We start from the raw sequence: 26,949 nt of genomic DNA on the forward strand, positions 1-26,949 counted from the left end.
CAGCAGGGCCAGCAGCCACTCCTTTTCCATCCTATTCCCTGGAGTCAGTGAGATCCAGTGGGGACCACAGTCTACTCCCCTTGTAAGCATCAATAAGGTAAAATGAAGTGATGTGAGGCAGGGTAGTTGGCATGTTGCTTCTCTTCTTTCCACATGTGAGCCAGGACCAGTGGAGAACTGAGCCTCCAGCCCCACCTAGCATCAGTGAGGCAGAATGAAGTGGTGAGAGGTGGAGCTAGCTGGCACTCTGCTTCTACCCTTCTCTTTTCTTCTCTTGGTCGTTTCTCTCGAGCCCATCAGGGAACAGAACCTCCACTCCACCCTTCTGCAATGAAGGTGATGTAAATCAGTGCCTCACATTCTGCTTCAACAAATAATTTTGAATTCTCATCACACAAATGAAAGAACAGAAAATCTGAGAAAAAAATCTAAGTTAAAGAACCAAATTGAAGTACTGGTAATGATGAAATACATTAGGTTAAATAAATATCTCGCTGGATGTGATCAAGAGGAGAATGGAGATGATGGAGAATAGAATCAGTGACTGTGAGGACAGATCAATAGAATCTACACAGACTGAACGACAGACAGAACATAAACTGAAAAAAAAAATACACAGAGGTTCAGGGACATGTAGGAAAATAATAAAAGAGATAACTGTCATATCAGAGCCCAGAGGGAGAGGAGAGCCTGTGACTGAAACACTATTCAGAGATATAATATCTGAAAACTAGTGATGGAATACATAAACCTAAAGATTCAGAAGGCTAGTAAACTCCAAACTGTTTAAAGCAAAAAGAAGTGGCGCCTGGTTGGCTCAGTCGGTTAAGCATCCGACTTCGGCTCAGGTCATGATCTCGCGGTCCATGAGTTTGAGCCCCGTGTCAGGCTCTGTGCTGACAGCTCAGAGCCTGGAGCCTGTTTCAGATTCTGTGTCTCCCTCTCTCTGACCCTCCCCCATTCATGCTCTGTCTCTCTCTGTCTCAAAAATAAATAAACGTTAAAAAAAAATTTAAAAAAAAATAAAGCAAAAAGAAGTCCATAGCAAGACACATCATAATTAAACTTCAGTAAACAGAAGGCAAAGAAACAAACCTTGAAAGCAGCCAAAGAGAAATAGTGCATTACTTACAGGGAAACAGCAATTCAGATGAGAAGAGATTTCTCATCTGAAACCGTGGAGACCAGAAGGAAGTGATACGTAATTTCCAAGTACTGAAAAGGAAGAACTGTAAACTGTAAATTTTATATCCTGAGACTATATCCTTCATGAATAAAGAGAAAATAGACATTTTTAGATGAGGGGAAAGAAAGACAATTTGTTATAAGCAAATCAGTCCTTAAAGAATGGCTAAAGAATATCCTCCAAACAGATAGGAAATGATAACATAAAAAGAATTAGAACTTCAGGAAGTGAAGAATATCAGAATGGGTAAAATAAATATTAATAGACCCTCTTACTTCTTTTGAGTTCCTTAAATCATGTTTGCTGTTTGAAGCAAAAATTACAAAATTTTGTGATATGGAATCTATTTATCTATTTATCTCTATCTCTATATCTATAATCTATCTAGAGAGAGAGAAAAAAGTCTTAAGATAATTATATTTGAAATGTGGAGCAGATAAAGTGATCTAAATGGAAATAAGGTATATTAACTATATTTTCTTATTTTCTGTATTTTTGATATTCTGGTGTCTGGGACCTTGTTGGGACCTGCCTCTCCCAGGGTTAGCTAATTCCTAAAGATAGTAAATGAGCCTTTTGGGAGAGCACCTTTTGTATGCAAACCAGCAAATCTAGAGCCTGTGCCTCCCACATCTCTTCTATTAGGCTTTTACATTCTAGGCCAATATTCTCCTATCCTTATCACTCCAGGGTTGGGAACCCCTACACGCCAAAGCCTACTGAAATTACTCAAACTAGTCATCCCTAAACCTACTTGGCCTACTTACCCTACCTTGCCCATTACTTCCCATGAAAACCACAATAAAGACTCTCACCTGTTCCCTGCACCTCATGACTGACTGTGGTGCTTCTTCATGTGGCACTGCGTGGCATGGCACGTCTCCTGTTTCTAGGGGTAGGTGAGTATAAAAATTTCTTCATGACAGTCATTTCTGTGTCTGCATGGGTTACCACATGTGATTAAAACAAATCCTGGGTTTGTTTTAAAATGTATGTTACATACACTTCATTCAAAGTAGCTAAACATTGTTACCTGTGGAAAGCAATGGGTTGCATATGTATATTAAATTATCACTTAAAAGAACTAAGATGGGGCGCCTGGGTGGCTCAGTCATTTAAATGTCCAACTCTTGAGTTCAGCTCAGGTCATGATCTCACAGCTTGTGAGTTCAAGCCCCATGTGAGGCTCTGCACTGACAGCGTGGAGCCTGCATGGTATTCTCTCTCTCTCTCTCTCTCTCTCTCTCTCTCTCTCTCTCTCTCTCTCTCCCTGCCCCTCCCTTACTCTTTGTCTCTCAAAATAAATAAATAAACTTAAAAAAAATAAAGAACTAAGAATATAATATGAATATACTCAAAAGTACCATAAATCAGAATCCTAAAATATGTTCAAGTAACTCATGACAATGTCACCACACATAACATAAGACATGAAAGAAATAAAGTAGTGTTACAGGCATCTGTAAACACATAAACCCAACAACTTAGGGGGAAAAAAATGATCCATTTCTAGTGAATACCAAACTACTAGAATTCACCAAAGATGAAATAGATAATATGAATAGTCATATAGCTATTAAAGAAATTGAATTCATAATCGAGAAACTTCCAAAAAGAAATTTTCAGGCCTAGATGGCCTCAATGGCAAATTCTTTGAAACATTTTAAGAATTAACATTAATCGTTCTCAAACTGTTATAAAAAAGAAGGAGGAGGAGAAGAAGAAACACTTTAACATATTCTATGGCCAGCATTACCCTGACACAAACCCCAGAAAACCATAATCAAAGAAAACAACAGACTAATACTGTTCATGAAATTAGGCACAAAGATCTTTAACAAAATATCAGTAAATTGAATCCATCACCATATAACAAAAAATATGCCCACAACCAGATGGGGTTTATTCCACATAGAAAGGCTGGTTCAGTATTTGAAATTTCATTAATGTAATCCACCCTGTTAAAAAGATTAAGGGGAGGGGTGCCTGGGTGGCTCAGTCGGTTGAATGTCCGACTTCAGCTCAGGTCATGATCTCGCGATTTGTGAGTTTGAGCCCTGCGTAGGGCTGCTGACAGCTCAGAGCCTGGAGCCTGCTTCGAATTCTGTGTCTCCCTCTCCCTCTGCCCCTCCCCTGCTCATGCTCTGTCTCTCTCTGTCTCTCAATAATAAATAAACGTTAAAAAAAATTTTTTTTAATTAAAAAAAAAGATTAAGGGGAGAAGAAACTGCATGCCGATCAATATAAAAAGCATTTGAATAAACCCAATATCAATTTCTTAGAAAACTCTTTACAACCTAAGAATAAAAGGGAATTTTCTCAACCTGATAAAGAGCTGACTTGATAAAATGATAGCAAATGTTGAATTTAATTATAAAACATTGAGTACTTTCTCTCTAAAATAGGCAGCAACACAAGGATGCCATTCTCATCACTTATTTAGCATACTACTGGGTGTCCTAGCCAGTACAAAAAGGCAAGCAAAGGGAGCAGAATGCAAATGGAATGCAAAGGAAGAAATAAACTGTCCTTATTTTCATATCACATGATTGTCTGCCAGGAAATCCTAAGGGATCTTTAAAAAAAAGAAAAAGAAAGATTTGTAGAAGTATTAGGTCAGTTCCGCAGGGCTACAGTAAACAAGAACAACATAGCACACATGCACAGATCATATTTATATATACTGGTAGTGAAAACATGGAAGCTGAGAGTAAAAACATAACACCATTTACAGTCTCTCCAAGTAAATAAAATACTTGGAAATAAATCTAACAAAACATATATATATGACCTATAAACTGAAAATGACAAAATCAAACAAAATATAAAGAAATTGAGAGATATGCTGTATTCATGAGTTGCAAAACTCAATATAGTAAAGATGTCAGTTCTATCCAAACTCATCCACAGGTTTATAATGCAATTCCTGACAAGATGCTCACACCTTCTGCAAATTTAACGCACACAGTGCTAAGCAAATAGTTCTTATATTTCATTAATAGCAAATTCCAAAGGAGGAAAAATTAATAAATTGGACATCATCGCACTAAAATATTTTCCTCTGTAAAAGCCCATGAGAAGGTGATGAAATGGAAAACTACAAACTGGGAGACAGTGTTTGCAAAACTTGTGATAAAGGGTTAGTATCTAGAATATATAAAATGTACTGAAAACACACTAATAAAAATACAATTAAATTAAAAAATGATCAAAGAACATGAACACGTATTTAACCAAAGAGAATATACTGATGGTTGATAAGCACATGAAAAGGTGTTCAATACAATTAGTCTTTAGAGAAATGCAGAATAAAACCACAATGAGATTTTACTACAAACACATTAGAATGGTTAAAATAAAAAACACTAACAACATAAAATGTTGGGAAAGATGTGAAGAAACTGGATCGCTCATACACTGCTGGTGGGAATGGTAAGGGTGTGCAGAATATTCATGGCAGATTTATTATAATAGCCTAAATCCGCAAACAACTTAGATGCCCTTCAATGGGTGAATGGTTAAACAAACTGGTCAGTCCATAACATGAAGTACAGCAATAGAAAGTATGGCAACACAAAAGAATGAAGCATTGATAAGCACAACTTGATTGAATGCCCAGGGAATTTTGCTGAGTGAAAAAGCCAACCTCAAAAATTTACTTGTGGTAAGATTCCATTTATTTAACATTCTTGATGTGAAAAATTTATGGAAATGGAGAATAAATTAGTGGTTGTAATGATTCAGGGATGGAGTAGGGGTTCATGTAGGGTGTCTATAAAAGGTCAACCAGAGGGATCCTTGTGGTGATGAAACTTTTCTATATCTTGTCTATATCAATATAAGTATTCTGGTTTTTATATTGTTTTATAGTTTTACAAGATGTTACCATGAGAGATAACTGGGTAAAGGGTACATGGGATCTCTCTTTCGTTTTCTACAACTGCATGTTTATAATTATTTCAAATATTTTTGTACTATATATGGATGATATCATGTTATAAGGGAATAGTCTAAAGGATAAAGGCATACACTGTGTTTGATATCTGTAGTAACTAAAGATGTTATTTTCAGTAATAATATGTTTTTGAAACTATTGCTACTTATGAATTGGAGACTGTCTTTAAGAGCTCAGTGCTTAGTGACATTTACTGTATGTGCTGCTGCCTAACGTAAAGCATGCCCAGTTCTCCAGATAATTATCATGAATGTTTATTAAATTATGTCAGCAGCTGAGCATGATTTCACATTTTTAATAAAATTTCTCTTCCTATTATGTCAAATGACTAATTTTTCACACAAATAAGCACAGGTTCCAATCACACAGATTTGTAATTATGATTTATAGCATAAAGCAGGTGGATTTCTTAGCTAGGCAGTGAAGCTACTAATTTTGTTGTAAAACACAAAGCTACAGCTTTTCTTATGCACAAATATCTGGATGCCTGCCCCTTAGAAAAGTCTCTATAACCTGAAATTTAGACCCACTTATGCCACTAGAATATTTCCATGCAGACAACAGAAATTGAACTTATTAAAATAGTTTATAAGGACTGGGCTTGTAAAGTGGAACCCAAGGTACGGTGCCCCCTTTTTTGGCCATTTTATGCAATTTTGTTAGTTGCAGAAATACAGGTAAATATTATAAAAGAGATTCCTGTTCCTGTCCCCCTGACTTCCTGGAGGCCCAAGGCTCAGTCTTCTCTTCATTTCTATCCATGCTCATTCTTGATGAGATCTCCTCATTCAATCACACATGAGATTCTAAGAACTTCTAAGTTGATAGACCCAGCTTCATACTCTCCTTAAATCCAATTCATATAGCCATGCGCTGTCTCCACAGTGCCCGCTACCGATGTCCACAAGGCTTGTCAAACTTCCTTAGGTGCTCTGTGCAAATGACACTTTATCAGAGAGGCCTTACTGACTCTCTCACCCTTTATTGTTTTATTTGCACCATACATATAAATACGTTTTATTTATTGTTTGACTCCTAATGCATTCTGGAGTGCATGACTCAGGAAAGCAGGGGATATATTTTTTTTCACTATTTTATCCCTAGTGCTTATTATAATGCATGACCCATAGTATTTTTTGAATGAACAAGTGAAAGTATAAACTAATGTAGAATCAATGTATACTGTACAAAATGGGATTATGTGGATGGAACTGGAGTAGTACCTTCACCATAGCAAAACCTTGATATGTATATTATATTAGCTTCCTTTTTCATGAGAGGAAAATCTCAGAAATTGAAGTAACTTTCCCAGTGCTAGTGAGTAACAGAGCAAAGATTTAAACTTCTAAAGCTCATGCTCTACACTGTATCATAGAATATTCCTGCAGGTAAGGAGAGAGATCTTACACACACATACATACACATATGCACGTTTGCACACACCCATACACACACACACTACTTAGCATGGTGCAGGGGCAAGGAGGACATGGTAATTGATTGATAAGGTATATTTGCTGTAGTAGTAGACATTATTTTATTTTAAAATTTTCTGTGGGTAATTTTAATTGAAATTAAAAATAGGTACTTTCCAAGAAAATATTCAATTCCCTAAAATTAATTTTTTTAATCTTATCTTTTCTATTTTATATGTTTTCTATTTTCTATGTTTATAAGGAAATGTGTTATCATAGGGTATTACAGCTGGAAAGAACATTAAGGTATTCTGTTCCACACACTCCCGTAAAGCTCAAAACCCTGCTGTCATCACCATCAGTGTTTGTGTGGCGTGTATTTGATGGCCTTCAATCATAGAAAATTCTCTCCTTCACTGTGTGTCTGGTCGGGAGACTCTGATAGTGAATTTTTCATTCATTTTGAGCCGACAATGAAGTGTTTACATGAAAATCAATATTTTCTTTAAGTATTACTTTGTTTTTATTTTTGATAATGTATTCTTGGATTTAAAAAGCAAACACAAAACGTGAACTTACAGGTGCTTAGTTCATGGTGTAAAATTTACCTTAGCAATCATATTTGTGTTGAATAACTCCAAAATCTTTTAAAACATTTTATGTGTCAAACTTAACATTGTTTTTCTAGTAAGCATGGATTTGTATCTTTTCCCCAGTTACCCATTTTATCAAATATAACCTTCCACTTAGTGCTTGCTTTTTCTATACTAGCCCCGTTGATAGTGTCTTCTTTGCACAACTTCATTGAAGCTCAAGCATTAGCTTGTTCGTCAAAAGATGGAGTAAAGCAGCAACAGGCTTTAATCCTTCACAAAGGAAACACAATCTCTGAAATGCTTTTCTTGCCGTTCATTAGATGCCCCATTCATTTGATGAGGTACACGTAGGAAGGGAAGAATGCTTCATCTATAGCTTTTCCGTGATTATAGCAGCCAAATAACAGCGTCAAGTTTCTTTATCTGCCCTATGTTTTGAGAGCCTGGAATTCGAATTTCTGTAAGCAAATTCAGTGGCATCCCATGCCTCAGCCTCTAGCATAACAAAAGAAAAGACAATTTCATGCATTAGTTTGCTAGGACTGCAATAACTAAATACTAGACTGGGTGGCTTAAACAAGATAAATTTATTTTCTCACAGTTCTACAGATTAGGGTACAAGATCAAGCAATCGGTGGCAGGGGTGGGGGGGCTGGTTTCTTCTGAGGTATGATTGCCTTCCCACTGTGTCCTCACATGGTCTTTCCTTTGGGGTGTGCACATACCTGGTGTGTGTCTTTGTATCTGACCTTCCCCTTTTTATAAGGACACCAGCCATATTGGATTAGGGCCCACTCTAACAGTCTTATTTTAACTTAACCACCTCTTTAAAGGCCTTAAGTCCAAGGCCTTAAGTTCTGAGATACAGGAAATCAGGACTTCACCATATCAGTGCCATTATTCATCATAATTTAAAGATATTTGAAATCAGTTATTGAAAGTATAAAGTATCCAAGTAGAAAGTAGATAGATTTCATGTTTGAAAATAGTTGATGAGGGGCGACTGGTTGGTTCAGTTGGTTAAACATCCAACTCTTCATCTCAGCTCAGGTCATTATCTCACAGTTCGGGCCCCTTGTCAGGCTCTGCGCTGAGCTTGGAGCTTGCTTGGGATTCTCTCTCTCCCCTCCCCTTCTCTCTCTCTCTCTCTCTGTCTCTCTCAAAATAAACTTAAAAGAAGAAAAAGAAAGAAAATGGTTGATGAAAAGTCATGTTCGTCTTGTCCTCTTATTTAAAATTAAAATTTTAAACTTGGACTCTTATTTATAAATTTTTTTTTTCAACGTTTATTTATTTTTGGGACAGAGAGAGACAGAGCATGAACGGGGGAGGGGCAGAGAGAGAGGGAGACACAGAATGGGAAGCAGGCTCCAGGCTCTGAGCCATCAGCCCAGAGCCTGACGCGGGGCTCGAACTCACGGACCGCGAGATGGTGACCTGGCTGAAGTCGGACGCTTAACTGACTGCGCCACCCAGGCACCCCTTGGACTCTTATTTAAAATAAACCACTATAACAAAAATAATAGCATGGCTCAGGGTGCTAATATGTTTCATAGTATCTCTTTGATTACCTGACATGGGCCATTTCTAATGCCATGCTAAATATTAGAAATTATGCTGTGGGAAGCAGTAATGTCATACCACTAAAATGATTAAACATGACTCTCCCAGGATGAAATACTTTCATTACTAAAATGAGGATTATGCTCACTTTACTCTCTTGAGAAGATTTTCTTCTAAGAAGGCAGGAAATCTCATAGCCATTAAAGCATTGTACAACTTCTATATTTCAAATGGGAGATCAGTGCATAAATATTTCTAACACCTTTAATCAAAAGAGCAATCAAAATAGCAGTTTTAAAATATACTGAATAAAATTTGAATGCTAAGTGCAATGAGGCCATAGGAGATTTCAAAGGTAAAACAGTAATATCACGCTTTGTAACGTTTCCCAGACACTAAGCGTGAAGTATTATCAGGGTTTTGAAAAATTCTATAAATAATGTAAACCTCTCATAAAATATATCAGTCCATAAAATTAATTATGTAAAATAAAATGTGCATTCTTAAAACCCTTATTAGGGTTTCAAACCTCAAGAATGATAACTGTAATGGAAAAAAATAAATATGGGTGCAGTTAGTTTGTGTGCTTCCTCTATGGAAATGGAATAAAACAGACAGAGATAGGTTCAGAAAATATTTTGAGTTTAGAATATGTTTATCAACCTAATGAGTATAGTGATCATCATACTGGCTGGATTTCCTAGTCAGAAGATAGAAAAAACTAATGTGGTTTCTCTCACCCTCCTGCTAAATACATATGAAAATGCCAAAATAAGACTCTAGCAAGTCTGAAAAGTAAAACTATCTGAAAAGTTCTTCCAAGAATTTAGAAGCACGTCATGCAATGCCCAGATGAGAAATATAAAATAAAGGCCATATTCTTGCCCTTGGATGGATCATGAATAGACAAAAATGTCAGTGATCCCAAAAGTATAAATGTAGGATGATTCCATTTAAAGTACTATTTGCTACCCCATCCATTTCCTGGAACTAACTGTGTATTTCAAATGTAGAAAAATTCTTTTACAAATTGAGTTGGAGGAGGAGTCAGTTAGTCCCACTAGAAAATAAAGCATCTATAATTACGACAATGTGTCACTTACAAATGAAGAGAAAGACCAAAGAAATCTAAGGAGTCCAGGAAAAGAGTCAAATATGTATGCACATGCCATGAAGGCAGCATTGCAAATCAGTGAACTTTTAAATAAGTGAGTTTGTATAACTAGTCCCCCATAGGAAATCGGTAACCTTGGAAACGTTCTTCTTCATTTCATATGTATGAATAAGTTACCGGCGGATCAAAGAACCATAAAAATGAAAGCATATAGGTATTAAGAAACCACAGGTAGATTTTTTAGCAAATAGAAGTGAGAACAGCTTTCCCGTCTCTACTCAAAGTGTTGCACAGGATAGTGGGAAAACCACGAAAATAAAACTCATTTGTGAGACACAAGATGAACTTGATAAATTCTCAAAGTTCTTGTTGATGTTAAATTTCAGTGATTTAATGTAATAACAACACAGTGCTTCTTACTATTCAAGCATATAATAACAATTAAAGAAACTTACGATCACTTCAGCAGAGAACTGTGTCTACTTGTAGACTGCTAAAACATTATGGCTGCAAATAGGCTATTGGATTTTTAATTAAATGGGCTTATTTATCATAGCACTGTCTTTCCACACTTTCAATTCAAACATTATAAGAAAGCATGGTGTTGGCAATGAATTACTCTTTTGTATATTTGTCTTGACTCCTTATATCATCTAAATGTCTAGGTTTTATTTTCAGTCATTCTAAAATTTATTTTTACTGATAACATAAAATTTTGTAAGGGTAAATGATCACTTCTTAATTTGATTTCCTTAGGGATACAGGGATGGTTTATTTAATGCCGCTCTTACTCTTTTTATCCTATTCCAGCTCTTGCTACTTTTATCCACTTGACTGCAATGATTCATTAAACATCTAGAGTTCATAAGGATGATGTTGAAAGTGACAGACATTGTTTAGATGTCTTAGTAAGCCACACAGTCTTTCATTGGGACTTTGGCAAATTGTCTCAATTCCTCCACCTCTAAAATAAGAAACATAGTAGCACAGAATTTACAGTGATTTTCTGAGAATGCAGTGAGGTATTGTGTGAAAAATACTTAGCACAGAGCCTGGCATATAGTGAGTACTCAATAAATACTAAGTGGTAATCATATTAGTTATTGTTATTAACTATGATAGGAGACATAAGAACATTTTCATTTCCTGAAGAACTAAAATTTGAAAATTTTGGGACGCCTGGGTGGCTCAGTCGGCTAAGCATCCAACTTTGGCTCAGGTCATGATCTCACAGTCGTGGGTTCAAGCCGAGCGTCAGGCTCTGTGCTGACAGCTCAGAGCCTGGAGCCTGTTTCGGATTCTGTGTCTCCCTCTCTCTCTCTCTCTGCCGCTCCCCTGCTCACGCTCTGTCTCTGTCTCAAAAGTAAATAAACATTAAAAATAAATAAAAGAAAAGAAGAGAAGAGAAAAGAAAAGAAAAATTTGTAAGAATTTGGAGGCGGGATGTTTTGCGGAGGGGCCATTTTCTGTTTCCTTTCTTGATGTCTTTAGTAGTTTAGTGCAGTGTTTTCATCTGAGACAAAATGGCTGAAAATCATTGATTTTATAACAAAGAATTTTTAAAAAACAGGATGTAGTCAGTAATCTTTTATTTTCTTATAAAGAAATAGTGTTATTCTTCAAAATAAAGGAGGACATCCCAGTACTTGTCCAATAGGTAGGATGTGCATGTTTTTTTCCAAGTGTGGTCACATGACCATCTGCTTCTGGATCCCGTGAGGAGCTACTTACACATGGAGCTTTTGGGCCCCAGCCCAGTCTGAATAAATCAGAATATATAGCTGGGGCTTAGTAAGCTCATATCTTACAAGTTTTGCAGGTGGTTCTTATGCAGAGTAAAGGTTGAAAAAGTCGAATCCATTAGAACACAAGAAAATGCTGTCGGTGTTTCTGTCTTCTGGTTTTTACAACCTGGCCTTTCTTTCACAAATAAGCTTCAGCTTCCCTCATGGATCAAGTAAATAAATGAACAGGTTGCTGGTAACAATTTTGGTGCTCCAAGCAGAAACCTGGCACTGTTATGGTCTAGAAAAAAAAAAAAAAAAAGACAAGAAATTAAAGTGTCAAAAATTGCAGTACTTTGGCTTTTGGAAAATGTAGTAAGACTTGAAAAGACTCATGGGTTTTATGGTTCTTTTATCACTCTGGGAAACACAAGCCAGAATTCTCAACATTTCCTCATCCCTTCCAGCCTCTTCAGGAGAGGCTTCTTGCCTCAGGTTAAAATGTGTTTTTTTAATAGCATTGATGGCATTTGAGGAAAATTAGTGAAGCCAGTGAAGTGCCCTTATAATTTAGCATAATGCATTTTCTTGTTCCGAAGTGATTATGAAAAACTGATAACCAGTAAAAGAATTAGGAGATTATTTTCTGCTGTTAAAATTATACTCTGAAAATGTTTACCACATTAAAAATTAATTGTGTTTTTTACAGGAATCACATTGCCTCCTAAAGAGAATATAGATATCCCAGTGTTATTTATGCCCAACACTATGAAATTACACAGAACAATGGTCATTGTTCAAATGATGAGGGCAAATAGAGAAAGTTGGCCTATTGACAATTTTGAAGAATTAGACACAGAAATGAAAAGGTAACTTATATATATTTATTTTTAATTGTTTTATTTATTTTTGAGAGAGAGTGCACAAGTGGGAGAGGGGCAGAAAGAGGGAAACAGAGGATCCCAGTGGGCTCTGCACTAACAGCAGCGAGCCTGATGTGGGGCTTGAGCTCACGAGCTGGGAGATCATGATCTGAGCTGAAGTCGGATGCTTAACCAACTGAGCCATCCAGGTGCCCCCAAAAGGTAACTTTTAAATAAGAACATTTAAGGAAAATGATTTTATTTTGATTGGCATTGACATGATCACTTTCTTTTCTGTGTTATGTAACGTAAAGTCCATGATTTTAAATTCTCTGAAGTGTTGAAATTTGTATGTTCGGAAGAGGAAAATACATTTGTTATATGGGCATAGTATATATCACTTGACGTTCAGAGTGATTTGAAGTTCAGGGTGATGAAAAAGTCAACCTTAAGTATCACGTCAGTGAATCACAGAGACATGCAAAGGACTCCTTTTTGACTGGGAAAACAGTTACTGCTGAGATGCCAAATAATAAATCTCTAGAGAACAACCTGAAATAGCTTGTCTTGGCCAACTATAGGACTTGTGATACTGGCATTTACCAAGTGATGGCACTGTGCCAGGAGGTATGACACCCTGAGCAAACACTGGCCTGACTACTGCCATACTGTGTCCTTGCAGGATGCGGGCCGCCTGTCCCTTCTTTGCTTCACTGAATTTTAAGCAAACTCCAATAATGATCAAACTATGTTTTCTCTGCTTTTATAGTTTAATTAAATAACAATCTAGAAATCTTAATTAAAACAAAATTCTTCCTATGGGTGCCTATTTCTTTTCCACATTTTTTTAAAGTTTTATTTATTTATTTTGAGAGAGAGGGAGAGCACGAATGGGGGAGGTGCAGAGAGAGAGAGAGAGGGAGAGAGAGAGAGAGAGAGAGGGAGAGAGAGAGAGTAAGAGAGAGAAGACACAGAGAGAATCCCAAGCTGGCTCCATGCTGTCAGCACAGAGCCTAGTGCGGGGCTCTAACTCACAAACTGTGAGATCATGACATGAGTCAAACTTAAGAATTGGACACTTAACCGACTGAGCCACCCAGGTGCCCCTCTTTTCCACATTAAAAAAAAATTCTTGGGGTGCTGGGTGGCTCAGTTGGTTAAGTGTCTGACTTCATTCAGCTCAAGTCATGATCTCACAGTTCATGAGTTCGAACCCCTTGTCGGGTTCTCTCCTGTCAGCACAGAGCCCACTTCCCATCCTCTATCCTCCTCTTTCTCTGCCCCTCCCCTGCTTGCATGTGTGTGTACTCTCTCTCTCTCTCTCAAAAATAAACATTAAAAGAAAATTCTTTCCTGTGAACCCATTAGTGTCCATTCTGCCACAATTTTTACCATTCCTACAGTCAAGACTGCCTGTCTATTTGTGGATCCCAATGTAAAATGAAAATGTGGGGGCCTTTGTTCAAAATGGTTAAGAATTTCAAAGCACTTATCGCTATGTGTTAAACACGCATGGACCAATTCTAAACATGGGGTCCTCGTGCTATTTGTTGCACAGGTCACATGCTCATGCAGCTGGTCCTGCCTGCTGTGTCTTATGTTTCATTTCTAACAAGAAAAGCCCATTTCAGCAATGACCAGAACCATGTCCTAGTACTGTTGTCATCTTGATGGTTTTGGCAAATGCCCTCTTTCGTTTAGCTGATATCCCCCCAAAAGTAAATTCCTTGTCACCTTCTGAAGTCCTGTACTCAATGGCATTTTTGTGTTTTATGCCTCACCTGTGCAATTTAGAATACAACCCACAGGACCTGTGTTACCTCTGATAAATCATGTTTTAGTCACATCAGTAAATGCCAATACTGACTTTTAAAAGTAGGGGGAAAGTTCTTCAATTTTAACTTCCATCTCATGATGGTTGTGTTACATTTTTCTTTGTGATAATTTCCCAGGGTTTGCTTTGACATGTTTATAACATTTGCATAAAATGATTTGTATTTCATAGTTTTTCTCTACCGAAGTTTAAATTCATGAGCTCTGCTAAAATACCATTAGGTTAAAAATGAATATTCTCTTTTATGCTAGTATTCAAAGTGTTCATAGTTTTTGTTCACTCTTCCTCATTTAATTTCTCATTAGAACAATGGGAACAGCAAGTAGAGAAATCCCAGAAATACACTGGATATACCCCATTATTGGACTCCCACAGGCACTATATCCTAAATGCCCTCCAGGTAGGTATATTTTAGAATCCGGGAATACCAGGATTCAAAGGGATCCATCATAGAGGTTCCCTTATTCCCACCCCCTTCTTATACAAGTGAGAGAATGAAGGTGCAAAGAAAGTCATGAACTGAACAGCCCTACTGATGGGAGCGCTGGGACCGATTCTGGTCTCCTCACAGTAAGTCCAACGATCCTTCCACCAAACCATACCATGTCCTGTTGTTCTTCCAGTTGGTGAAACCTAGAAATCAGCTAAGATTGCAATAACATTAGCTTCAGGCCCCTGTAGCCCACAGTTGTGAGGCCCCCAGAGCCCTGCTCTAGATCTATCCGATCCTCAGGTACTTTGGTTCTTGGGTCACATTTTTTTGCCAGATTCCAGCTTCTGTGCAACTTGAAGTCTCATCCAAGAACCATCCAATGGGGACACTGATCCCTCTATTCTCAGTTGTCCCAGACACTAAACTTGTACGATGTCCTCCAAAAACCGGTCAGAATGTACTCAGGGTTTCTAGGAGGTTCACCTCACTACCATATACACAACATAAAATCCCTCCCCTTAAAAGGCCTTTCTCTTTCTCAGTGAGCCCTCTTTTTCTCCACATACTCCAAACTTCTCTCAAGCTTCCTTGTGTTCTCTTTCCTCAATACTCTTCTCACTTCTGCATTCCTAGGTTTTCTCATTTTCTTCCCACAGTCAGCCTAAGAAATGCAATTCCTCTTGGATATCCATAAAGCAACCTCTTACTAGGCCTTAGGCATAGTTCTTCATAACTAACGATTGCTGAATTGCTCAGCAGCGCAAAGGGATATCTGTTTTGGAACCCCCCCACTCAACCAACACAGATGAGCTGAAAGCAGTCTTGAAATTTTGAATTTTTCTGCTCCTTCTGATACCAACCTTTGGTAGTGAAATAGAGTTAGTCTTCTGCTGGCATATATTATGTCACCACACTGAGAAAGAAGAGAAAATACTAACTTTTGCTTGTGGATAATAGCGTTTCCCTGGATACATTGAAGGCCAAGGTTACATATTTCCTTGTGTCGTTTAATTTCAACGGGAGTAAAAATCCACATATCTAGCAGTACCTTTGACAGTAAATGTCATTTGTTTTACTTGAAGTATTTTTGCTCTTGAGTTAAAAAATTATCAACACATAAATGTTTCAAATATACTAAATTATCTTCTGACTGCTTCACAAACATGCCAAAACATTTCTTTTATTTCCTTCTAGAAGAAAATTGTTTGTATACTTTCCATAGAGCTGAACCGTTCAAAATTTATGATGCAGTCATCTGATCAAAGTGATATAATAAAGCCTAGACATTACTCTGTTGAAATACTAAGAGCAGCGTTGCTGATGTTGATGGCAGACACAGTTTTGTTTTTCCCAGATTAAAGCTTTAAAGCAGGCTTTTTTCTTTCAGTCTGAAACAAAGCCTATGCAAACATAAAGGCATAAATTTCTTGCACAGTTTTCTTCAAAGAAAGTTAACCATGCTGCAAAAACAGAAAGGCATTTTCCATCAAATCACTTCTCTTGGTAATTACTTGATTTTTAAATTAAGTATGAGTTCTATAAATAGTCTGTGTCGCGTTAGCACAACCCCGTAGTAACATTAGTGTTCTGAAACAGATTGTATACCAGTTATTAAATCATTTTAGCAGAATTCTAAAGCCTATTCTAGTAATTATTTTTATCTACAAATGCCCTTGAGAAGAAAAAATGAGTACAATTATATAAATACATATTGCTTCCTTTCTGTACAGTCCATCCTTCATTCTTATGAACACATCAGAGATAACACATTGCTTTCTCTGCTCAGCTGTATCACCATCGATGTTTATTGTTTCTCCTCTGTTTTTATGTGTCTGTCATTCAGGTTATTCTTAAACCCAGGGTACTTTTGTCATTCTCTGAGCCACCTTTTTTGTGTGTGTATTCCTATCTGCTCCTATCCTTTGGGAAAGATAATTGGAAAAGGACTCCACTACTGTCACAGTGTGAAGACAATGGAATGTGAATCCACTGTGATTGAGAAATCCGTGCATTGCCAGGGCACTAATTTCCAAAGGATTTAGAGGGACAAGACCAGTGACATGATACTAATTGTAACTTTGATCACACTAATTTCCAATTTAATGCTTTAAGACTGAAGCTAATTAAAACCAAAGAAGCTTGTACATTTCCCTCAGTCATGTCAACCCTCTTAATCCACATCTTGTATTTCACTACTTATTCTAAGTCCAAAATGTTCAATACCAACCTGCAAATTTTAGAATTAAAAATAAATTGATGTTATATATTTTTGTACTATAAATGTGATATGTATGGTGAAAACACATAAATTGGAGGACATTATCTAGTTGTACAGTTTAGATGATTGTAGTATTATTGGTGCCACACAGTATAGCGCAATACATTTTAAAAGCTTTTTTGGGGGTACCTGGGTGGCTCAGTTGGTTAAGCGTCTGACTCTTGATTTCGGTCTGGTCATGATCTCACAATTTGTGAGTTTGAACCCCGCATCAGGCTCTGCAATGTCAGTGCTGAGCCTGCTTGGGATTCCCTCTTTACTCGTCCCCTGCTCACTCTCTCTCTCAAAATAAATAGATAAACTTTTTTTAATAAATAGGCTTTTTTATATTATCATTCCCTTTTATCCCTTATATTAAATTTATGTTTTATGTGCATCTGAAGTGATAAAAATATAACAGTTAATATATTTTTGAGAAACAATATTTTTATTTATGTGGATGTGGGTTCAGCTTTTGGCTTTGTTCAGCCAAGCCCAGGATGGCAGAAAGGATTACTCAAGACTCCGTACAAGTCAAGAGAGGTGAGAGGGAGGCAGAGGGAAGTCTCCCCAAGCTGCTCTCAAGCTCCCTATTTATTTATTTATTTATTTATTTATTTATTTATTTAATGTTTATTTACTTTTGAGAGAAAGAGAGTGCTCAAGCAGAGGAAGGACAGAGAAGGAGACACAGAATGCAAAGCAGGCTCTAGACTCTGAGTTGACAGCCCAGAGCCCAATGTGTAGACGTGGGGCTCAAACTCATGAACTGACTGAACCACCCAAGTGTGCCAAGCTCCCGTATTTATTGAGCATACATTTAGGGAAACAATCAGCAATATGTCGGTGGGCTACGTGCCAGTAAGAACATATAGAAAATGTCAGAAAAACAAGTTAAGACGGGGTAAAATATTCCATGCAATAACATGGCCTAAGGAATTTATGAGCATAGGCAGGACCTAACCCCTAGATACACATTAACCAGGTAAGCAAGGCATGGCTGCTGTTTTCAGCAAGGCCAGAAAGCAGTGTTCTGCTTTGCAATGTATTCCCTATAATCTCCTAACCCAGGGCATAGCTATTTGATTTCCCACATGTGGACTCTAGTATACTTGGCCCCATGATATTATAGAGCTAATGCCAAAGGAATACATTAATACTCCGATGTGTAATGAGTAGTTGTACATAGAAACAACATTTTGGTTTCTCACAAGATCACTGACAACTTCTTCTATACTTGATATAAGAAAACATTGAAATTTAATTTATTTAAAAATATATAAAGTTTTAATGCTATATGTTAAATTAATATGTAATTAAATTTTAACATTAATTTTAAGTACTTCATTAAAATTTTATTTTTAACTGTTAGTGTATTTTTTGTAAAGATTTTATTTTTAAGCAATCTCTACACCCAACATGGGGCTTGAACTCACAAACCTGAGACCAAGAGTTGCATGCTCTACTTACTGAACCAGCCAAGTGCCCCTATTAGTGTATTTTGTAAATGTAAAGCAATTCACAAATGAGAATCAAAATATTTTACTGAAATGATTTAAACATGAATTTTAAGGTACAAGTGAATAAATAGTAGGAAATCTTTTAAAAGTGTTATTACAAAATAAATGTTACAGAACTTATTTTTAAAAATGATTTGAAGGTGTTTGCTGTAATATAATTTTATAAGTAGTTTGGTAATTACCACAATGAACATACAGATAACTGAAAAATTCGTGTGTTCATGACCACCAGTTGAATTACTGACATAACTAGGTCACTAGGTCAGTTCCTGAATCAAATTTTACATCCTAATATACTCTTCTGAAATGCAGTGTGTACCTTCCAGATTAACCTCTTGTCATACTATTTTTATATATTATTTAATATTCTTATTTGCTTCTAAAATGTCAATGTATATACATATTGCATGACTGTGTGTGGTGTGTGTGTATGTGTGTGTGTGTATTAATGCCAGACACAGTAAGTCAAAGTATGCTAAAGGATATTTTTCATGACATAATTCATTTTCTTCCATCTCAACTGGAAATATTTCTCTCCTGTAGTTGTTATAAAATGTCAGTCCAGGAAACGGGTAGAAGAGGAAGTGGAAGTCACGCTGACTGGTGATTTTTTTGGAGAAAATCCTATCTTAGATTCAACAGATTTTGTAGTGATTCCAAAAAGAAATTCATGTAAATTTGACGAAGATGTGGATGGTAAGAAAACGACAGTCATGGATATCAAAAATGGTAATAAGTAAGATTCAGTTTCCTTAAATTGCAGGATTATTCAGGTACATGAAAATCCATGCCCAGTATTTTTCACTTACAATATATCATTAAACAGTGCCCAGCAAGTGTTCAGTGATGTTTGTTTTCTTCACATAGTGGCTATTTCCAAAAGGAAAATAATTATAGTTGTTAATGGATTTATAAGAATCAGTTATGATTCTGTCATCAGTGAAAAGAGAAAAAACTGTAGAAACTGTAATTTCCATGTCCCTTCTATTTTTTATTAAAGTTTATTTATTTATTTTGAGAGAGAGAGAGAGCAGGCAAGGGGCAGAGAGGGAGAGAGAGAAACCCAAGCAGGCTCCACACTGTCAGCGTGGAGCCCAACTCGGGGCTTGAGCTCAACTCTGGGCATGAACTGGAGATCACGACCTGAGCTGAATCAAGAGTTGGACACTTAACCGACTGAGCCATCTAGGAGCCCCAGTGCCCTTTCAGTTTTAATCTCTTCCTTTACTCTTTCTAATTTAAAGAACATGATTCAAGTCATGTGTTGCAGCTTTAAATTCAGAAATACAACCTGCAATAAAATGTTCCTTATTTAGGGGCACCTGGGTGGCTCAGTCAGTTAAGTATCTGAGTTCGGCTCGGATCATGATCTCATGGTAGGTGAGTTCAAGCCCCGTGTGGGACTCTGTGCTGACATCTCAGAGCCTGGAGCCTGCTTCTGATGCTGTGTCTCCTCTCTCTCTGCCCCTCCCCTGCTCACACTCTCTCTCCCTCTCTAAAAAATAAGTAAACATTAAAAAAATTTTTTTGCAAGTTCCTTATTTAAATATATTGAAAATGTGACATAAATTAGATGTAATCCTCAAATAAATTTTGTATAATAATCCCTCTGAAATTTAAAGTCTTAAAGAAAACTTTCACAAAGTTAACATGAAGATCTGGCAAAATCAAATCTCAGTGATGCAAGATCTGTTTTTCAACTGTCTTCCAGATGACCTAAAGTAGAATTCTCCTATTTCACATTGAAAGGGAAATTTCCTATGACAGTATTTTATTAAAATCAAGGGGAAAATCAATGTTTATGTATAATTTGAAAAACCAAACCAACCATGTAATTAAGTGTGAAATTTCTGCAGAAACAAAATATCCTCCATAGTTTTCTCATTCATATCTATAGTTTTTTACTTTACTCTCAATATTATTATCTTTGTGTCTGATTTAATTATTTCTGTGATAAAAGAATATAAATGAGATATAACTGAAGAGAGTGCTAGAATACATGAGTATAGAAGGAGTGTACAAGAGAGTAAAATAGTTTTTAATTTTTTGTAATAGTGGCTATTTTTTAAATGTTTATTTTTGAGAGAGAGAGAGAGAGAGTGTGCGCATGCACACACAAGCCAGGGAGGGTCAGAGAGGGGAGGACAGAAGATCCAAAGCAGGCTTCATGCTGTCAGCACACAGCCCAGTGTGGGGCTCAAACTCACGAACTGTGAGACCATGACCTGAGCCAAAGTCTGATGCTTGACCGACAGAGCAACCAAGGAGCCCCTAGTGGCTATTTCTATTAAATAATAAATGCTCATTTTAAACAATTCAAGAAATTTCTGGTGATATGATAGCCGCCCGCAACTCAAGTCAGTCCTACTCCAGTGGTTGTTACAACATAATAAATTTGATATTTACCCCTTGTGCTTCCAGCCACACCTGAGGGATGGAAACATGCCAGGAATTTAACCAGCTATTTTAACCAAGACCAAATAACAACAAGAAACAAGACAGGCTTATTTCTCTTTCACATGAGAGCCTAGACTTGTAGCAGGTCCAGGGAGTGTGGTGCCTATGTCCCCTGAGATCATCCAGGGACCCAGGTTCCTTTTCTCCCTTTGCTGCACCATCCACTGTGTTGTCCTCATCTGCATATCAGTTGTGCAGGGACATCTGCAGTGGAGAACAAGCTGGTTCCCTTTAGAGCTGTGACCTGAAGATGCCCACGTCATTTCTACTTGCATCTCATTGGTCAGAACTCAGTCATACGGCTACATCTCACTGCAACTGAGGCCGGGAGAGGTAATCTCTTTGTCCAGGCCCAGATGAAATTACCAAAAAAGAAGAAGGGAAAAACATAACTATTGGGAAGACAAGGAGCAACCTCTGCCGTAGTGTATTTACTATGGACTGGTAAGATCTATCTATTGTCAATCCATCCCAAAGTCCTTACTGGAAACTTTTAATACGTTAAATATTTTTCTGGGCCTGGAAATTCATACCTCCCATCTCTCTCCTACCATGAGACTTCTGTCCCCACTCTTTAGGATAGAGTTTCAGTCACTTTCTTGGCAACATGTCAGGTGTCCTACTGTTTAGCTTCGTTTGTTGAAGTTGTAAAATGTAAAGCTGAGGAGTTTTGTTTTTTGGTTGTTTTTTTTTTTTTTTTTTTTTGTCTGCTTTTCTCTGCATGCCTACCTTTCTCGTCTCTTCTCTGGCCCACTTTCTCTTCCTACTCATCAACTTATACACATGGCTCAGTCATGATCAGTCAATCCTCTTTCTCTTCCAAACACCCTTGGTGTCTTCCAAAATAGATCATTCAAACTAGGGTTTTGTTCTTTGCAGACAAGCATTCTGAGAGTAAATATAGAAGCAGATCTGGAAATCATAAATACTTCTTAAATGAATCACAAGAATGTCAGGATAACCTGTCCCCCCAGCACCCCCCCACACACACATACAATCTCATTATAAGATTTGGAAGGTAATGTTTTAAAATCTGGAAATGGAATTATGAAATGAGGACCTATGTTACATGTACCCAATGCATTTCATAAAATCTTTGGAATTACAAAAAAAAAAATAGTTCACACTAATTATTATCTTTTTATTTACTAGCTAGTTATTGATAATATGAACTATATGATTGCACAGTGAAACATTTAATTTTAATTATGTTAATTTATTAGATATTTCTTTTTTCTGTTTCGATTTTAGTTTTTGTAATTGCAGGAAGGTCAACTTACTCATAGACTGTTTAAATTTATAAAAAATGAAATAAATTTATATGAGGAGAGGGGAATTTTCTATTGCAAGCCTGTTCAATTGCTCTTTATTTTTAAAATTTATGTATTTATTTGAGAGAGAGAGAGAGAGAGAGAGCACGAGAGGAACAGCAGAGAGAGAGGGAGAAAGAGAATCCCAAGCAGGCTCCATGCTCTGTGCTGAGCCTAAAGCAGGGCTTGATCTCACGACCATGAGATCATGACCATGAGATCATGACCTGAGCCGAGATCAAGAGTCATGTTTAACTGACTGAGCCACCCAGGTGCCCTAATTACTCTTAATTTTAAAGAATATCTGTTCATAATGAAATCAGACTGATGCAATCCATTTCCATTTATCTCAAAAATGTTATTATAAGTTTAATACAGATTTTGCCTTACTGAATCACGTAGTAGCATTAGAGAAATGTTGGAATTATAAGTGAATGAAACCCTGCTGACTTTCTTGTCTTCAATGAAAAATTCTGATTGAGCAAGCAGTCAGCACAGAGCCTGATGCGGGGCTTGAACCCATGAACTGTGAGATCATGACCTGAGCCTAAATCGGACGCTCAACCAACTGAGCCACTCAGGCGCCCCTAACCTCAGAATTCAAATGTGTAACACAACTGTCAATTTCCAATGATAAATCTAAGCACTTTTTATTGAAATGGAACATAATTTTAATAAACAGCCAACTTATAGTAAATGTCCAGTACCTTTCTGAAGTGAAGTAATTGTTTTGTGTGTCATCCTGCTGTGCTTAAATACGTTTTAATAATTGTGTGTTCAAACCTTGATTTCTATTTGCAGTCTATCTTGTTGAAGGCAAAACGTTGATGCTTCTGTGACACTGTGAAGCAAAGTACAGAAATACTCATATATGAGAACCATTTTAATATGTACTTGCTACATTAAATTACCTGCATTATACCTTTGTCAGGTTGCAAGCTAAAAAAAAATTATAATTCTGATCATAGAAATTGATTAAATGTTATTACTGAAAAAAATCCACTTCCTTCTATATAAGCAAGGTCTCTAAGGAAGCTGCCAATATCATGTTGGGAGGTTTGAAAGGCATATTAAAACAACTTCTCAGGGTGCCTGGCTCAGTTGGTTAAGCATCTGATTTCGGCTCAGGTCATGATCTTGCAGTTCATGGCTTCAAGCCCCACATCAGGCTTTGTCCTGACAGCTCAGAGCCTGGAGCCTGCTTTGAATTCTGTGTCTCCTTTTCTCTCTCTCTGCCCCTCTCCCACTCATGCTCACTGGCACTCTCTCTCTCTCAAAAATAAACATTAAAAAAAAGACAACCTCTCACAAATAGCTCTTGAAAATATGCCTTTTGATATGGCTTATATTTCACTGCTTCATTACTTTTCATGATGAGAAATAATAATATTAAAAAAAAACAATTTGAAAGGTTTTCAGGCTTATCTCTTCCCGTGATTCCCCCTAAAATAATTTTTTTCTGTGTTCAATACCACCAAACTCAAAGAGCTCATCTACTTTTTTGTCTGAAGACATTTTAATTTGTGAATGTTTCTGTTCTGAACCGTGTCCTCTATAGAAGTAGATTTGTTCGGTCCCCTCCCAAACTTAATGTTTTTCTCTATCTTTATGGTACCTGAATATTTGGTAAATCCATTAACCTTTCCTTTGGTAAGATCTTGGTTCTTTTCCCTGCCCATGTTTGAAAGATGCGAACAACTTGCCTGCACTCTCTGTAAGTCTGCCTGCTTGGCTTTCCCTTCTCACCTATTTCTTTAAGAACAAGTCTGACCACACTGTCTGCATACTATCTTAGTCTTCAGTGTATATACAGGCAAACCAGCTCTTTTTCTCTGTGTAATTTCATTAGAGTTTACCCAGCACATTAGTGTTCACAAGAGTCATGTTGTTCAGCCAGTTTGCCCTTCCACTGGTCTCCTAAATCCATGATGGTGGAAATTTAAAAACTCTCTGGCTTGGACTGTGATGAGGGTTTAGGTGTGATCACTAATTAAACCCTTATATTCCCTCATCCAAGTTTATGACCAACTGAGAAGTAGATTAGAAATAGGCAGATGGAGGGGCACCTGGGTGGCTCAGTTGGTTAGGCATCTGACTTTGCTCAGGTCATGATCTCATGAGCCACGAGTTCGAGCCCCACGTCTGGCTCTGTGCTGACAGCTCGGAGCCTGGAGCCTGCTTTGGATTCTGTGTCTCCCTCTCTCTCTGCCCCTCCCCTGCTCGTGCTCTGTCTCTTTCTCTCTCAAAAATAAATAAACATTAAAAAAAAATAAGGCAGATGAAGATCAAAAGGTTACCTCCATGAATTATAAAGGTGAACTGAAACGTGACCTTGGCACTGTGGCCTCATTGGGGCTTATTAATTAAACCTGCCACCAAAATGAAGTGCATTCACCCCCAAACTAGTCACTTGTGTAGGCTCCTGGCAAGAGCAAACAACCTACCCATGAAGAAAGCAGAGAAAGTATACATTAGGGATTCAAGGCACTGGGAAAGAAAGAAAAAGTTCTGCTCATCTGCTCATATTCCATTCCTTCACCAATATTCACTGATCAAATACATTGCTTTTCCTCCTATGGCAGGTCATAATGGAGGAGGCAGATTGATGCAGAGATTTTCTTTTCTTCCTCTACTTTTCCCTTCTTGTGAGTGAATAGACCCCTCCAGGTAAACATGATAAGTAGGGGATAAGAATCCTCACTGCTCCCTTCCCATCAGTCTCCTTTTATCTTCATCATCCTTACCTAAGAGTTCAAAAAAATCCTACCAGGCCTCATTAAATAAAAATGCCAGGACTTCCCTGCTCTCTTTCCACCCTGTCTTCTCACACACACCATTGAGTTAACCAGGATTGATCACTTTCATATCTTTTTCATTCAGCAACAGTCTTGCGAGCATCTTTGCTGGCAGATACTTTCCTGAGCCCCAGAGATGCCAAAATTAACAAGTCACACAGACTGTTGTCAAAGAATTCAAAGAACATCTGTCCAATTTGTGCACCTGTAGTATTTAAATCAACTGGTATTGCCCTACTGGAATATTATTATACATGGATATTTAGACTGTATTTTGCAATGTCACTTCCATAAGATTACAAGTTACTCTACGTGGGCATAATTTCCCCCTAATTGTATTTGTTCTTCCTAAGTAATTCTTGATCTATGCAGTCTTTGTGCCTCCCTGGGGGATTAGTTCATTCAATGACTATCTCTATGAGACTTATTCCGTGGGAGTGGTTTTATTGTTTAGGGTTAGAACTGCACATCAGATTCATGCCTCTTTTATTTTCCAAATGTTCTATAACTTGAGGCCATTTTTCTTTGATTATTCTCTTATCTTTTGTGTGTGTCTGATTTGCTAGTTTATGTGTCACACTGGTCTCCTTCCAGCCGTCTTGCTGTATGTTGTTTGTATGTCATATGTAAATTTGGTCTGTGGTTTGGTCTGTAACCACAAACAGCTCCTGAGAAACCTGTCATTGGTCCTCCCCTTGGCCTCCAGATTTGCTACTTTCCTCTGTTTCTGTTCATCTTACTTTCTCTGCTGAACTCACTCTGTTAAAGGCCTCAGTCCCAACTGTTCTAATGAGACCACCCTTGACAAGATGATCACCCTTATCCAGTGTGCCTAAGCCTGTGGTCAGATTTGTGTCCTGAGCTTACTCAGCCTGTCATCAACATTTACCATTTGACCCAGTTGAAGGACTTCCTGCTTTTAGTTTTCATAACTAGTCTTAATATTTTTATCACATTGGTTGTCTCTTCTCCATTTCTCTTGTTGGATCATCTTCTTCTGACCAGGATCTAAATGTTGGAATGACCAAGAGCTCTGCCCTGAGGGCTGCCACACACCAGTACATAGGTTATGTCCTGAACATTTCCAGAAGCTGCTAATGGTATCTTCTCAGCAATTGTGCCACATGACAGGCCTGATATCCTAGGTGAAGTATAGAGCCAGATACCTTGGGTTCTTCCATTTAATCTCTTTAGAGCCTTGAGAAAATTACTTTACCTCTCTATAAACTCAGTTTCTTCACCTCTAACATGGAGATAGTAACGGTATCTACTTCATAAGATATTTCTGGGGATTAAATATGTAAATGCATGGAATTCTTAGAAAGCATATTGTTCTCAGTGTGTGTTCTGTAAGTGTTAGATCTTACGATTATTATCACTCAAAGCTCTCATTGGGTATTTTGTGACAGTGATGTACTAGAGTGTCCATCTTCAGTCACTGACAAATGATGTTTTAAAATGGAAACATGGTCCTCTAAATGTCATTCAGTAGGTTTTCTCATTAATACACACAAGAGTATTCTATGAAAAAAAAGGTACAAAAATATGGGCCCTAAGTATTGGATAGAGACTAATGCTGGATGCTGATTGCCAAGAGTTCAGATCAATATTTATGTTACAAGAAGTCCCTTTACTTTTTCTTTTTGGTGCCTTGTTTGGAATGAAATGTGTAAGAAGAGCATCAGATGCGTGACCCCTTTCTTCCTTTAATTTTTCACGTTGTGGGGGCGCCCGGGTGGCTCAGTCGGTTAAGCGTCTGACTTCGGCTCGGGTCATGATCTCGCACTCTGTGAGTTCGAGCCTCGCGTCGGGCTCTGTGCTGACAGCTCAGAGCCTGAAACCTGCTTCAGATTCTGTGTCTCCCTCTCTCTCTGCCCCTCCCCCGCTCATGCTCTGTCTCTCTCTCTATCAAAAATAAACAAACATT

General features: G+C 37.5%; 1 protein-coding gene across 1 annotated transcript in view; it reads left to right on the forward strand.

The window, feature by feature from the left end:
* Positions 1-26,949, forward strand: part of CFAP47 (cilia and flagella associated protein 47) — a 566,656-nt gene that overhangs the window by 488,779 nt on the left and 50,928 nt on the right. The window contains exons 63-65 of the mRNA XM_047844880.1: positions 12,263-12,422; positions 14,556-14,650; positions 19,004-19,156. Coding sequence (XP_047700836.1) covers positions 12,263-12,422; positions 14,556-14,650; positions 19,004-19,156 — 408 coding nt within the window. The remainder of the gene's footprint in view (positions 1-12,262; positions 12,423-14,555; positions 14,651-19,003; positions 19,157-26,949) is intronic.

This window comes from Prionailurus viverrinus, chromosome X (assembly GCF_022837055.1).
Source record: "Prionailurus viverrinus isolate Anna chromosome X, UM_Priviv_1.0, whole genome shotgun sequence".
NCBI lineage: Eukaryota > Metazoa > Chordata > Mammalia > Carnivora > Felidae > Prionailurus > Prionailurus viverrinus.